General features: G+C 36.3%; 5 protein-coding genes across 5 annotated transcripts; 3 read left to right on the top strand and 2 right to left on the bottom strand.

The window, feature by feature from the left end:
- Window positions 1–759: 759 nt before the first annotated feature.
- Window positions 760–3,506, top strand: LOC125224263 (endoglucanase 9-like). The gene is made up of 6 exons (XM_089068217.1): window positions 760–1,186; window positions 1,682–2,185; window positions 2,273–2,422; window positions 2,511–2,622; window positions 2,711–2,874; window positions 2,966–3,506. Exons 1-6 carry the CDS (start codon window positions 992–994, stop codon window positions 3,290–3,292), a joined length of 1,452 nt encoding a protein of 483 aa, XP_088924343.1. The 5' UTR covers window positions 760–991; the 3' UTR covers window positions 3,293–3,506.
- A 2,257-nt stretch (window positions 3,507–5,763) lies between these two features.
- LOC125222317 (eukaryotic translation initiation factor 3 subunit I-like) lies at window positions 5,764–8,642 on the top strand. Its single transcript, XM_048124848.2, has 8 exons — window positions 5,764–6,035; window positions 6,603–6,818; window positions 7,151–7,278; window positions 7,415–7,534; window positions 7,621–7,710; window positions 8,043–8,129; window positions 8,229–8,308; window positions 8,393–8,642. Exons 1-8 carry the CDS (start codon window positions 5,852–5,854, stop codon window positions 8,466–8,468), a joined length of 981 nt encoding a protein of 326 aa, XP_047980805.1. The 5' UTR covers window positions 5,764–5,851; the 3' UTR covers window positions 8,469–8,642.
- A 372-nt stretch (window positions 8,643–9,014) lies between these two features.
- Window positions 9,015–9,570, top strand: LOC125222318 (protein TAP1-like). The gene is made up of 2 exons (XM_048124849.2): window positions 9,015–9,273; window positions 9,349–9,570. Exons 1-2 carry the CDS (start codon window positions 9,015–9,017, stop codon window positions 9,423–9,425), a joined length of 336 nt encoding a protein of 111 aa, XP_047980806.1. The 3' UTR covers window positions 9,426–9,570.
- Window positions 9,031–11,885, bottom strand: LOC125222315 (Tetratricopeptide repeat (TPR)-like superfamily protein). Its single transcript, XM_048124846.2, has 3 exons — window positions 9,672–11,885; window positions 9,476–9,560; window positions 9,031–9,394 (listed from the first exon to the last, which is right to left on the bottom strand). The coding sequence occupies exon 1, from the start codon at window positions 11,761–11,763 to the stop codon at window positions 9,730–9,732; it is 2,034 nt and encodes a 677-aa protein (XP_047980803.1). The 5' UTR covers window positions 11,764–11,885; the 3' UTR covers window positions 9,031–9,394; window positions 9,476–9,560; window positions 9,672–9,729.
- Window positions 11,886–12,834: 949 nt separating this feature from the next.
- Window positions 12,835–14,756, bottom strand: LOC125218078 (RNA-binding (RRM/RBD/RNP motifs) family protein). Its single transcript, XM_048119674.2, has 4 exons — window positions 14,589–14,756; window positions 13,942–14,153; window positions 13,429–13,591; window positions 12,835–13,299 (listed from the first exon to the last, which is right to left on the bottom strand). Exons 1-4 carry the CDS (start codon window positions 14,620–14,622, stop codon window positions 13,130–13,132), a joined length of 579 nt encoding a protein of 192 aa, XP_047975631.1. The 5' UTR covers window positions 14,623–14,756; the 3' UTR covers window positions 12,835–13,129.
- Between the last annotated feature and the right edge of the window lie 579 nt (window positions 14,757–15,335).

Here is a 15,335-nt window from a genome sequence, read left to right as displayed (position 1 = left end):
TACTCCTACTACAATTTTATTTTTCTTGGTCTGGTACGATGATGTGTAATTTAAAGCATTATATTTTATTTATTTCATGAACACGACATGTTTATTTATTGTCCCTATAAGATAAGTGTGGCTAGTTAAACACATAATGTTTTCTCATCAAACTAAACTCTTTCAACAAAGAGTGATTTAACATATACTCCATCAAACATAAACATAAACATAAACATAAACATAAAATTGCATTGATAAATTTAAAATCAGTCCTATCATATTTTTTTTAACTTTTATATTGTCGTTAGTGTGATGTTTTCAGCATCATTTCAAGTCATTATTGACTCCATTCCAAGACAAAATAGGACTAGTCGCCTATAATTATACTGATAATGTTGCTCTTGATATAGTACTAGAGTTGGTACCCAATTTTAGTTGCATGTTCATAATTATCCATCTAAATATAATTATGGCTATCATATAATTAGGTTTGAAATTCGAATGAATTCATAGAATCCATTTTAATCTTGTGAATGTTGGATATATGAATATGTACTTAAATAGAAATACCGAATTAAATTTGATTTTCGTAATTCAATTGTTCTTTATCCAAAATAGCATAAGATATTAAGATTGCATTAGTGGTCAAAAAATCTTTTTCCTTCCAAAAATGATGCAAATTACTAAATTTTCGGGAGAGGAGGATAACGATACTTGTAGTAAATGGTCAAATTCATGTTAAAAAAAAAGGAGACCTAATTTCTCCATAGAAATTAAACCAAGAAACAAGAACTCCAATACATAAATCAGATTAAGGTATTTGATTGCTATTAATCTTTCCAATCATGAAATGAGATTGCATGTAATTCAAAATACATGCAAGAATTCATGACTGGAATGGATTATAGAATATTGATTGCATCCAAAGAAGAAAGGAATTGATTTTCTATATAAACGAATTAAGCCTTTGTAGTTGGATAATTATCTCATCATCTCTTCAACTGCAACAATGTCTCTTTCCCAATTTTTACTTTTAGTCATCTTCTTCAATGTCTCTCTCCTCTGCGTCCAATGCAACCCTGATTACAGAGATGCCCTTGCTAAATCCATCATCTTCTTCCAAGGCCAGAGGTCCGGCCCCCTCCCGCCGCAGGATATCAGCTGGAGAGGCAGCTCCGGCCTCTCCGACGGCAGCCTCGCCGGCGTAAGTGCACTTCACCTTTTCTTATGCATTGTTAGCATTTTATGTTGTGTAATTTGCTTTTAATAGAATTGATGAAATATATACTTATCCATAAAAAAAAATAGTCTCATTTCCGAAAATCATAAGTTTTACTATGCAACTGATAAAGTATAATACTCCCTCCATCTAAAAAAAGAAAAGCACATTTGACATTTTTGGTTATCCATGAAAATAGAGCACATTCAGAAAAGGAAAGTTTTCAACAACTTTTCTCTTACTTTTTCCCCTTATCTCTTACTAATAATTTGGACCCCATATTCCACTAACACTACTTCTCTCTTACTTTACCAATTCCACATTAAAATCCGTGTCATTCACAATGTGTCCTATTTTTCATGGACGGAGAGAGTATAAAACTTTAAGATAAATGAGTTATCTGTACCATTTTTTTTATAGGAAAACTCCATTTTTAATTTTGGAAACTAATTTTTTGGCTTGACCCCTAATTGATTACAGGTGAACTTAACCGGAGGGTACTATGACGCGGGCGACAACGTGAAGTTCAACCTGCCAATGGCGTACACCACGACATTGCTGTCGTGGAGCGTCATTGAAAACAGCCGGAAGCTGGGCCCGCAGCTTCCGGCCGCGCGGGACGCCATCCGGTGGGCCACCGACTACCTCCTCAAGTGCGCCCGCGCCACGCCGGGGCGGCTCTATGTCGGCGTTGGAGACCCCAACGCCGACCACAAGTGTTGGGAGAGGCCCGAGGATATGGACACGGCGAGAAGCGTCTACTACGTCACGCCGACAAGCCCGGGCTCGGACGTCGCCGGCGAGACCGCGGCGGCGCTGGCGGCGGCTTCGATTGTGTTCAAGAAAGTGGACAAGGGCTACTCGAAGCTGCTGCTGTCGACTGCCAAAGATGTGTTGCAATTTGCAATGCAGCATAGAGGCTCTTATAGTGACTTCCTTGGCTCTAATGTTTGCCCCTTTTATTGCTCCTATTCTGGCTACACGGTATATTATATTATATTATATTAATGTCACGAGGATATATATTTCATAGTATGGTATTATTATTATTGTTGTTGTCGTCGTCGTTAGGATGAATTGCTTTGGGGAGCCGGGTGGCTTTACACGGCTACCAACGAAACATATTATCTTGATCTTCTTAAATCGGTGGGCGGGGGAGACGGCGTCGACATTTTTAGCTGGGACAACAAGTATGCTGGTGCTCATGTGCTCCTAGCAAAGGTGAGACTAATTAATTGGTTAATTGGTTAATTGGGGACAAAATTATCAAGATTTAGTTGATTTTAATAAATGTTGTTTTTTTTATCAGAAGAGTTTAGTGAATAAAGATGAGACATTTGGGGGATATAGGCAGAAAGCAGAGGATTTCATGTGTAAAATACTGCCTAATTCCCCTTCCTCCACCACAAAGTACACTGCAGGTTGATTAATTGGCCTAACAAAATGTGCCTCTCAATATTCATTTAATTTCAATAATTTAATTAAATTGGTGATTGATATATACTATAGGTGGTTTGATGTACAAGATGGGGGCTAGCAATCTACAATATGTGACATCCATAACTTTCTTGCTCACAACTTACTCCAAGTACATGGCTAAGGCTAACCACACCTTCACTTATGGGAATCTTGTTGTCGCTCCCGATACCCTACGAAATCTGGCTAGGAGACAGGTGAAATGTCTTGCCAACTGAACTTTATTTCGTAATGCATTTTACATATATAATTAATATAATTTTGCTTTTATGAATGTGTACATTGTAGGTGGACTACATATTAGGAGAAAATCCAATGAAGATGTCTTACATGGTGGGGTACGGGACGAAATATCCCAAGAGGATTCATCACAGAGGATCTTCACTGCCCTCGGTTGCGGTTCACTCTCAGGAGATCGGGTGTGAGGGTGGGTTTCAACCTTACTACTACGGTTCGGATCCAAATCCAAATACACTGATAGGTGCGGTCGTTGGTGGGCCCGACCAGAATGATTTCTTCCCGGATGAGAGAGGAGATTATACTCACTCCGAGCCTACTACATATACCAATGCTGCATTAGTTGGGCCCTTGGCATCCTTTGCTAGGAAATCTTGATCGTACTGCCACAACTTTGAAATGTAAATATCAATGTGCTATGTATAATATATAAGTGCCCAGGTTATAATTGGGCATTTAATTTGTCACCAGATGCTGATCATCTAGGTGAAGTACATTTTAATGTAATGCAGCTAAATGCAGAAACCTATCAACTTTATTTGGTTTGAATGGTTGAAAGATATGATCAATCGATCTTTTAATTGATTCTTAATGGTGCAGTTTTTTCTTGAACATCAAAGATTCTCATTTGACAAAAAAATGTTACTATGTTCTTTTCTCTAGTATTCATATGCAATCAATGGCGGATCCAGAAATTAAAAATCGTGGGGTCAAACGAAAAATAAATATATTAATAAATAAATATATTACAAATGAAATATATCTCTCTTATAATTGGCTCTTACGTGTACGATACAAAATATTCACATCAAACCTATCAATATAATTTCATAATCTGAGATCAACTTTAATTTCTTTTTCATCAATTTCAATCTTGTCTGAATAATCATCAACTATCCCACGTTCTTCTAGTCGTTATGGTTCTTGTTTAATAGATTAGCTAGAACAACTAACATAAACTCAAGGTCTTTTTATGAAATTTAATCCATTAATATAAAATGGAAGGTAATTAAATTAATAATAAAAAATATATTGATCATATTTATTAAAATTAGGGAAAAATATACTTGCTATAATCAAATAAAAGTAAAAGACTGATAAAACATGAGTAAAGAGGTGAAACCAAATTTCAAAATAATAATAATGTTAGTAATATGAAAATAATTTGTTTATCGTTATGTTTGATTTTTCAAAATCAAATCACACCATAAAAAATGTGGAACCAAATTTCAAAAACTAATATTTTACTTAAAAATCCAAAAATATTTTATCATGATATGACCAAATTATTAAGTAAGTATAATTTATAAATGATGCTACATAAAATATAGTCCGAGTATAATTTTTTTTAATGTTGTTAACATTAGCCATGACTAGATCCGCCACCGAGTCAAGAACAAAATTCCAGAGGCCGTGGGGTCCGGACCCATTGGGAGGAATTTTCTGGCTGTTCTACGGGGACGACTCGACCCCACCTCCCTCCGCCGCTGTATGCAATGGAACAATTTTTCTCCTTAAACTGCATTATTCACAAAAAATATTTATGGTAAGACTTTGAAAGAGGGCTTCTAGAACATTTACCCAAATGTATACCCATGATAAAAAAATTCACTTCTTCGTGAATAAGTGATGGAGTATAAATCTAAGTGTATAATTTTTTTGGAAAGGTGGTTTGTGTGCGTTGTTTATTTCAAGAATAGGCTTGGATCCAATTAGTTGTATCATTTTCCATTATATATGATCTTGTGAATTACTTTTCATAAAAAATCATATGCCAAAAACACAACATTTCGTGATTAATTGACAAATCAACTTTGATTCTCTAGCAACCAATTATGTGGGGCTCTTAAAGTTAAAGCAAAGCATTGGCATTCTTTGCTGGGAGGTCTTGATCATATTTGGATTGTCAAAATGCTGCTTAATGCAGAAAGCTATCACCTTATTTGGTTTGAATGGTTAAATCTTAAAAACATGGTTAATCGATCTTTTCAATTCTTTTTAATGAGCTAATTATATATGCATTCTTTGTTAAATTTGGGCTATTCTTATTGAGAGTATCCAACGGAATATTTTGGGCCCAACCAACTAAATATTTATTTGGACATTAATTTTCTCAAATTTTTTTTTATCATGCTCTTAAAATTAATTTTCATTTGTTCCGTTTTACACGATTAGTCCACATCCATTTTTAACAAACCTTTCTATCTTGTGAGGCTTCATTCTCTATTAACGAAATTTTAAATTGCCTTTTCTCTCTATCTCCTTCATTTTATTAATTTTACGTCAAAATTCGTGTCATCCATAAAGTTCATACTTTTATGAGACAACTGGTGTATAATAATGGATAAATTGACAAATAAATCACAAATGTTGATCAAATTCTGGTTTATCCATCTCTTTTCAACACCCGAAAAAAAAATCATGAAGTTTGAGATTTGCGTAATTATCCTATTATTCCCTTTTTCCGGTGAATTACGTATTGCTATGGAAGTCGGTTTAAATTACGTGGATAAAACAACGTCATGCATGATAACACATGTCGGCTAACATATCAACATGTAATATGTCAGAAAGGATGAGATAATCGTAAAAATCTCAAACTTTGTGAATTGCTCCATTTTTCTTATTTTAAAAGTTTGAAACATACACGAATTTGAACGATTTTATATGACAATTCATTTAAATTAATAATCATTTTATTTTATATATTCGTTGAAGATTTTAATGGGATTCCGAAGTAAAATATAATTATATTTGACCATAGTAGTAGAAAATTAGAGTAAATATTAATTTATGTAATTTAATTTTGAGGTCATTGTGATAAAATATAAACAAAAATAGATTTAGGGTTTCTCCGTTTCTTCTTCAGTGGTCTCATTTTCAGACGACAAATTAGGGTTTTATCGCCATTGTAGAGAGACGTTGAAGAAATTAAAGATGAGGCCTATATTGATGAAAGGGCATGAGAGGCCGCTGACGTTTCTCAAGTATAACCGCGACGGCGATTTGCTCTTCTCCTGCGCCAAGGACCACGATCCCACCGTCTGGTTCGCCGACAACGGCGAACGACTCGGCACATACCGCGGCCACAACGGCGCTGTTTGGACCTGCGACATTTCCAGTAATATCTCTTATTTTCCCCCAATTTATCCATTTGTGAGAGGCGGAACCTCGTAATTCGATATATACCCGAAATTAAGAGGATTTTAGGAGTATTAGTTTTGTTTTGAATTCATTGCACGGAAAATTAATGCCGGAGATAAGTGCAATTTTGAGATTTTGTGGTTTTATGGTGTTAGTGATGGATGGGTGATTTTTTTTGCCTTGTTTTAGCTTAAGTTTGTTGAATTGAGGAGAGTTTTTGGATCGACAAAGTGATTATTTATATGACAATTTTTGTAGAGGTTTCATAAACTCATATGGATGCTATCAAAATTAATGTGATAGCTTTAGCTTTTTGTGCGGTTTATTCGTTGAATTCGTATTGGCTGTGCTATAGCTGTAAGTTTGTAGTTGTAGCTGAACGAAGGATCTTACCGAGATCTTGGATGAGAAAAGATGTGATTTTTCTGCTTGTTGCTACCTTTTCTTTCATGTTTTCGGTTGCCTAGTTAGTGACTTGGTTATGTTATGATTTTGATGGAGTGTTTGTAATCTGAATAATGGATGAATCGGTTTTGTTGTATAGGGGATTCCACAAGGCTTATAACTGGAAGTGCTGACCAGACTGCAAAGTTATGGGATGTCAGAACGGGAACTCCGCTTTTCACCTTTAACTTTGATTCACCAACGAGGTCTGTTGATTTTGCTGTTGGTGATAAGCTTGCAGTCATAACAACGGATCCTTTCATGGGACTGCCCTCTGCTATTCACATCAAACGCATAGCTAGAGATCCAGAAGACCGTAAGTTATTCTTTTATAAGCAATTAGCCAGATTTAATCATGCTGTTGACACAAGATGATGTCTTGCCTGGTTTGAGCTGTATGCTTGCTAATACGTTTTGATTAGTTATGATTCTAGGTATTATTGGGATTAATCTATGAAATAACTCCTTAATATTTGCTGCGTGATAAGGATATTGTTAAGGATTTGGAAATTTTATTAGAAGAATAATAAACAAATGAATTTTTAACCTAAATGTTGATGTTAGTGTTCCTGAACTATGTAGCATCATATATGTTACTCTAATTTCATTATTGGTCAGATGGCTAATTATCGCTGGTTAGTATTGCAGAGAGTGGTGAATCTGTTCTCACTCTTAAGGGACCACAGGGAAGAATAAACAGAGCAGTTTGGGGACCCCTGAATACTACCATTATAAGTGGCGGTGAAGATTCAGTAATTCGTGTCTGGGATGCTGAGGTTAGTATTTTAATTAAAACACAGTTCTTAATACATTTGATTTGCTTTTTTCTAGCATGGTGCAAAAGATATCACCTAACCTGCTTTTATTTCCAAGAAAATAATCGATCCTGCTTTTGTTGTTTGCGAATTACAGACAGGAAAGTTGCTAAAAGAGTCTGACAAGGATGAAGGCCATAAAAAAACTATTACATCACTTGCAAAGGCAGCAGATAGTTCGCATCTTCTCTCGGGTTCATTGGATAAGTCTGCAAAGGTGGTTTATGCTTATATTAATGTCCTTAATTTAGTCTATAGTTCTTGTTGTCATCTTGTATTGACTGATCCATTCCCATTTTTCAGCTTTGGGATTCCAGAACATTAAAACTTGTCAAAACCTACGTGACAGAACGGCCTGTGAATGCAGTTGCAATGTCTCCACTTCTTGATCATGTAAGCATCCAAAAAGACATCTATTTGATTTTTGTATAATCTCTTGGATTTCTTTGTTATTTTTCCATACCCTACTTTAGGCGCCTCCTGTGATTGGGATTTATGCTTTGAGATATCAGTTTGAAACTCCATAGCATCCTAATTTTACTGATTTCCAGAACGTAATTCATGTTTGGATAACGAGATCAAATTTTGCTTCGATGTTATGTTTCCTATTATTTTATTTGCACACTTTTTTTTTGTACTTACAAAATGTTGTTTTGATCTTCCACATGTTAGTAAGATAGATGCTAGTTTTCCGGTAGCGTTGATTTTGACTTTTGGTGTTATAGATTGTGTTAGGAGGTGGTCAGGATGCATCATCTGTTACCACAACTGATCATCGTGCTGGAAAGTTTGAAGCCAAATTCTATGACAAGGTTAACTCATGATGCTATATGTACATTCAAGATTATTGTGACCTTTTACATAAGTAAAGAACTCTTTATTGATTTTTTGTTCTCGTTCTTTTTTTGTAGATCCTTACTGAAGAAATAGGAGGTGTTAAGGGCCATTTCGGACCTATCAATGCCTTGGCGTTCAATCCAGACGGCCGGAGGTGAGATTTTCTCCTCGTTACTTCACATCTCGAGAATGTTTTTTAAGCTTCAATCTAATGATTTTCTCCTTTTCACATCCATAGCTTTTCGAGTGGAGGGGAAGATGGCTATGTTAGGTTGCACCATTTTGATCAAGATTACTTCAACATCAAGATTTGAACTTGAAGAATTTGGCCCTTGCTAGTTTCATCTTCACATTAGAGTACTATTCTTTTTATGATGAAATTTTGGAGATTTGGGATCAGATGTTTGTACTGTGGTATAGACGTGAGAGATTATCTTCCAATTTTGGTCCATTTTCTACCAGTACTATTTATGATTCTTGAAGGCCAATTCGTTCCAAAGTTCAATTTCAACTTATACTTATTTTCTTTTTGTAAACATAAAAATGATGTTCTAATTTCGATGTTTCTGTATTAACCTTAAATAGTGAGGTATTCATTATGTCACAAAAGTTGCAATTTGAAGAATTGGTGAGCAAATATCTCAATGATTATAGAACTGTTATTCTAAATAAAATCCAAAAACAACAGTTACAAAATAGAGCAGTTGTTTCCAGTGATCACAAGTTCTTGGAGGTGGTCATTCAAGGTAAATGAATCAACTGCAACATTAGAAGCTAACTCACACACTATTGTTATGTAAATGACTGTATAAAAGGCGTCAAAGCCTCGCCTCCTCTGCATTGTGTGAACAAAACCAGCCATGGACAGAAAAGATATTCAAACAATTGTGGGGCTGATGATGCTGGTGGTGGCATTGCTCAATGTTCGTCCGACGATGGCTCACTTGCCCCCCGGTGCCTGCATCGACCGTTGCCTGAAAGAGTGCAAATTAAGCGGCATCGGTATTGCAGCCTGCATCAAATACTGCCCGGTGCATTGTCTCCCTCCCGACACCACTGCCAAAGATCATTACTGTAACCTCGGATGTATGCTCGATCAATGCGCCAAGTTCACTAGTGGTATGCACCTTCTCCTCTCCCATATCTCTTAGTTTCAGATTCTTGCAACGTATGAACTGCCATTTGTTGCTGCAGACGAGAGGAGGATGACCGACTGCGTGTTCAAATGCCGTAAATTCCACTGCAAGATCAGGGCCAAGACTGTAAAGTGATTGTCCTGTGATGAAATAGTCTGCGCCCACATAGACATTATTTAGTTTACCTTAGTAGTCTTCTGTGAGGTTTTTTTCTTTCAAATAAATGGCTGTAATCAACCTTCTTCTTGCTCCATTTTCAATCCAAAATCTCTGCAGCATAGCATTTTCCTCACAACAATAATCTAGTTATATCATCGCAAATGAAGCAAATTTTGTAAAAATCAAACTGACTAGAATTGAAATTTCACCAAGAAAGCTAACCTTTCAACCAAGAAACTTTCTGAGATGGTTTATCAAGTCAATAAGTGAAACATTACGGTCACCAATAGTCATTGCAAGAGCAAGCTCCGTCTCTAAAATGATGAAACCGGTTAGCATCTCTGACAATTATGGCCTTTCCAAGAAGTTTTGATGCTAATCTCAAGAAGTTATGGCAGTCCAAACAAATGCGTATGTTCTTTATTATCTTAATAACGTTGCAGCTAGAACCACCACCATTCATCAGAGAGAAAACCAGAGCGAGCTTTTCGCTGTGAAGATACAGTTGCTCCTCCTTATGCTCTTCTTCTACATCAAACAAGACTGCACTTGTCTCTGGAACATAGCCTATTTCCTTCAACTGCCTCAGTAGCTCATCCAAATAGGCGCGTATTGCTTTTATTTGTGGGTGTCGCTTCCCCCCAGAAGCAAACTCGTGCAGTGTATGCCCGACTTCTGTCCAGCTCAGACCGGGCTCCTTTCTGACTCCAGCTTTATCCATTTTCTTTCTTATTAAGTCTCCTTCACCAAAGCTATTAGCTGAGCAATAAATATTTGAGATCATAACATATCCTAATGAGTTGTCCGGATCCAATTCTTGCAACTTTCGAGATGCTAACTGGGCTGCCTTCGTTTCTCCGTGTTTCCTACATGCTCCTAGAAAAGCACTCCAGATAACACTATCTGGTTGCATAGGCATGTTTCTTATGATGTTTTCAGCCTCGGATAAACGGCCAGATCGCCCTAGAATATCAACCATACAAGCATAATGATCAAGTTGAGGAACTATACCATATTTCTCACGCATGGTATCAAATATATTAGTCCCTTCCTTCACCATTCCAGCGTGACTGCAAGATGAGAGAAGCGCGACGAAAGTGGCTTCATCCGGTGCAACATTCATCTGTCTGAAGAAATCCAAAGCTGTCTCAGCCTTGCCATGAACTGCATAAGCCTTCAAAATTGAATTCCAAGAAACAACATCCCTCGATGACATCTCGTAGAAAACTTGCTCAGCATTATCAACGGAACCACACCTAGAATAAGCATGAATCAAAGCATTATCAAGCTCAAGCACATTTACGAAACCTGCTCTGACTACCTGGCTATGCACTGCAGCGGCAGCCCTCTCTGTCACCAGATTTGCGCAAGCTTTTAACAACATAGTGAACACATAACAATCTGGATAGAAATCCCCCTCCCGACGCATCTGGTTGAAAAAGACTAGCACTCGAGCAGGGTCCCTTTCAACAGATGCAGTCATAACACCAGTCCACAGAACAACATCCCGATCCATAGCCCTCGTCTCCAAGAACACCTCACGACAGGCACCAACATCGCCAGAAAGAGCCGAATATCCTTTGACCAGTGAGGTTGCCACTCCAACATCCAAATTCAAACCCGTTTTAATGCTTACACAATGCAACAACCGCAAACAACTCTGTAGCACCATAGCTTTTTCACTGCCAACATTCATCACACACAAAGAAGATATCAAACTCAAGAGGGTAGCATGATCAAAATCGAGCCCATCCGAAAGCATTTTCCCAAACAAAATCATAGCTTTATGGCCCTGCTCTTGCATCCCAAGTCCTTTAATCATGGAATTATAAGTAACAAGATTTCTAAAGTTCATATCTTGAAACACCCTCCATGCCTCTGTTCCAACGCTGCAGCTATTCTTCCAGTAAAATGCAATCAGAGCATTAGCCACATAAATCCAAGCATCAAAGCCGGTTTTTGAGGCCAGCCCATGAACTTGCAGGCCGTGGCGGTGATCACAAACGGAGAGCAAGCTCGCGTAGGCGAACTCGTTGGGCCTGTGATGGGGCAGCATTTGAGAGAAGAGACGGAAGCACTGCTCCAATTTGCCGCGCTGGGCGTAGCCAGAGATGAGTATGGTCCAAGAAAATATGTTCTTGTGAGGCATTTGAGCGAACATTTGGTGGGCAAGTTGTAGGTTGCCGCGCTTCGCGTGCGAATTGATGACATTGTTGGTGGCGATGAGCTCCGGCGGCGGCGGGTGAATGTGGCGGCGAATTGTTTTCAGAGCAAGTGATGTTCTAACAATATGATCGCTCCGAAAATGCAGCATTTTATTAACAAGCGGAAGCCAACCAGAAATAACGACAATTTGAAAGAATTAGGATTGAAAATTTAATCGAATAAGCCGATATAATTGATCCGAAATTAATCGAGTCTCATAAAGTTGATTTAAGTAAAGATATAATTTTACTTATATTTATCGTAAAATCATTATATGTAAATTAAAAAAAAAATCATTATTAAAATTTGAAAAAATAATCGTTATTTAGTTAAAATAATCATTATTCAATCGGTTTAAAGTGTATTCACTTATTATATAGGGATATTGGCATCTAATATCATGAAATTTTAAAAAAGTTGAATTTTTCCCACGAAATTTAAAATTGACAAATAATATCTCGAACTTTACCCCGTGTTTGTTTTTTCCTACGAATGAAAAAATTCATGTTATTTTAATAGACTGAAGAACAATTTTGGAGGGTGTGCTTCAAGAAAAACTATCTTCAAAAATTGAAAAACTTGAAAATTTCAAAATTGTTGTCGAGAAATTACGAAAAAAATCGGTATCATAATATTATTTGTGAGAATTTTTTCATTCGTGGGAAAAAACAAACACGGGGTAAATTATCAGTTAATTACTGAGGCCAACATATTCAACCCAATTTTAGTCAATTATGTGCAATTTCAATTTTAGTCACTTTTTGTTGCAAATGAAACCAAAATGATGGGGTTGTTAATTGTGAAAATAGTGCATTGAATCGGAATATACAAGTAAATGTGATTACAACTTAAAGAATTGACTTAGTGAGTTATGAGATTCAGAGTGTAATGTGCAAAAGAATAATGCAATATTTTTATTTGATGTCTCTGACTGGCTGCAAAACCTGAGTAACAGATTGCTGCAGATTTGATGTCATCAATCTGTGCAAGGAATTTCACCTTCTTCAACATCAACATGGTTGTTGCTCTCACCACCTTCAACCATTCCAATTTGCACACTCAAATTTACACAATGCAAACCACAATCTATAAAGGGCAGATCAACAACAATCACCCATATACAGAAATATATGGTCCCTTCAGCCAATCACAGGAGCCAAAAACACACCAAACAAGTTACTAAGACTTAAGAGACAAGAACACTTCATACAATAATACCAAGCACACTACGAACGAGATTACAACAACTATCATGCGTGGCGCGATGAACTTCACACATGTTTCAAGTTCACAACATAACTGAAGTACAAATTAACTAGCATGTTCACCATTCGGGACATATGAACCACAGACGAAGGATGGAATTAAATAATTGTACAGAGGAGTCATCTCACTACTGGGTCAAGTGCTACATCACTTTATAGTTAGACATAGACTAAGTACCAGAGTTGGTCTCTATCAATTCAAATAGATAATCAGTAATACCGATCACGATTCAATGAATCACGCACATCATAACGTCTCGAGCTACCACGACTAACACTATCCAACACTGAACCAAACACTCTTCGACTGTAATCATATTCGGTGCTGTCATGGTATGATCTATACCCACTAGATCGGTGCATAGATATATCAGGGAGAACTGGCAGGCAATGGACAAAAAACAAAAGAACATGTTAACCACAAGAAAAAAATTCAAAACATGATATAACCAGTCAAAAGCTTAAAAAAGAATGTCACATATCAGTGATTCAGAAACAATGTATCACACCTTCTGGATAAGTAGCCTTACGCTCTGAAAACTGACATGATGCATATAACCTCGGAGAATGTGAGTAAGGTTCTGTATTCTTGTGGTGCTGCCTTGGTTTGGCAGAAGAAACATTTGCTGGTGGGGTTGAAAGGGAAGCAGAGGGTCTGTCTTGTCCGGAAATCTGTTTTTAAAAAGTGATTTTATTAATATACTTATTATTGTTATTAACTTTAGACATGAATGAGGTTCTAACTTCAAACACAGTTGTTCACTCCTTAATACCAGTTAAGTTTTCAGCTCAAGCTTCTCAACAACATCAGCAAGCCTACTTAATAAGAGCATATTTCTACTCAACAAAATTCTAATGGTGCATTCACACCTACTCTCAGCAAAAAGCTAGGAACTTGACTGTCCATCCATAGCATGTCAAAACTCAAAAGGGGATGGTTCACAGCGAACTATTGAGGCAATTCACAGCGAACCATTCAGGAGCGGGACCTATTATTATGATCATATAAGCTAGAGACTCACCGCAAACTTCAATGTCCTTTTGTAAAGAGTTACAAGACCAGAGAAAAGCTTGACAGCATACTCAGCTACCTCATCGGATTCATATTCCGCAAAAGCATACCCTTTTGGTTTATCAGTCTCCCTGTCTCGGGGGATATACAAGTCTACTACCCGACCAGCCTGAATTAGAATGTCATACAACACCCTATCACTAACTCTCTCATCCAGGTTTCCTGTCGAAGAAACAACACTACAAGGTCGGTAATTTGATAACTAACAAGGAAAACCACCTCAAGTTAACTAGCAAGAAGCAGTTCAACAGTCCACAGCCAGAAATATCTTAAATTTCACAATATAAAATAGCAAATGCTTAATTTTCTATGGAACATCAAATCGCCCAACCTAACCTAGAAAAATCTGCTAATGTATCATTCACGAATATAACCCTAATTCAAGCAAATCTAGACAAAATTCAGAGATCATAAAATTCAACGAGGACAAACACTATAATTAAATCAGAGGTAAAACGCTGAAAGCTGGATTTCACTTATTCGCAGAGGGAAAAGTTCAAATCGAATCGAATCAGATCAAATCAAAGCAACTAAAATCGAAAAAGTGAGATAAACAGGAAAATTAACCAAAGGAATTAGGGGAAAAACAGTGCAAACCAATATATACGGTAGATTTAGGATTTTCCGCCATGATCTAAAGCAAAAACCACAGAATATGCTTGCAACTGCAGCTACGAATTATTCTCTTGTGCAGATAAGAGAGAAAATCCGAGAAACGAAAGGAATGGAAGAGAACTCGCGTCAAAAGTCGGCTGATGTATTTCAATTTCTAATTTGCTTATAAACATATGTTTAGATTTTTTAATTAGCCCTATTATTATAAGGATTTGTAATCCTACACTTTTTCCTAATGAAATTAATGTTCCTTTCCTTTTTAAATGAGAAAAATCCATTACAATTAATTGAATAATACGCTGGATGTATAGAGAAAAATTACCTTAACATTATCATATTAAGTTCCTAATATTATGTACATAAAGTTTTAAAATAAATGTAAAGTATTTGATGCTTTACCAATCAAAATATTATTGCTAACACAACTTATTTTAAAACCTTATTTCAACAAATGGAACTATTGAACTTTTATAATATACTATCATTTTTTACTACCTAAATGTAATAGTATTGTATAGTTACTCTTCAATATATTCATTAAGATATAGTATGTCTTAAATTTTGATTGATTGCAAAATTGCAAAATAAATAATTTATATACGATTTTTAAAACTAGTATGCAAAACAAGAATTTAACGAAAATATAGACATTTATAAGTAAATTATTATTATTATTATTATTATTATTATTATTATTATTATTATTATTATTATAATATAATGTATCTT

Source organism: Salvia hispanica, chromosome 1, assembly GCF_029641045.1.
Source record: "Salvia hispanica isolate PSC_SH4W2 chromosome 1, Shi_PSC_v1, whole genome shotgun sequence".
NCBI lineage: Eukaryota > Viridiplantae > Streptophyta > Magnoliopsida > Lamiales > Lamiaceae > Salvia > Salvia hispanica.
This window is presented reverse-complemented; position numbering and strand designations above follow the sequence as displayed.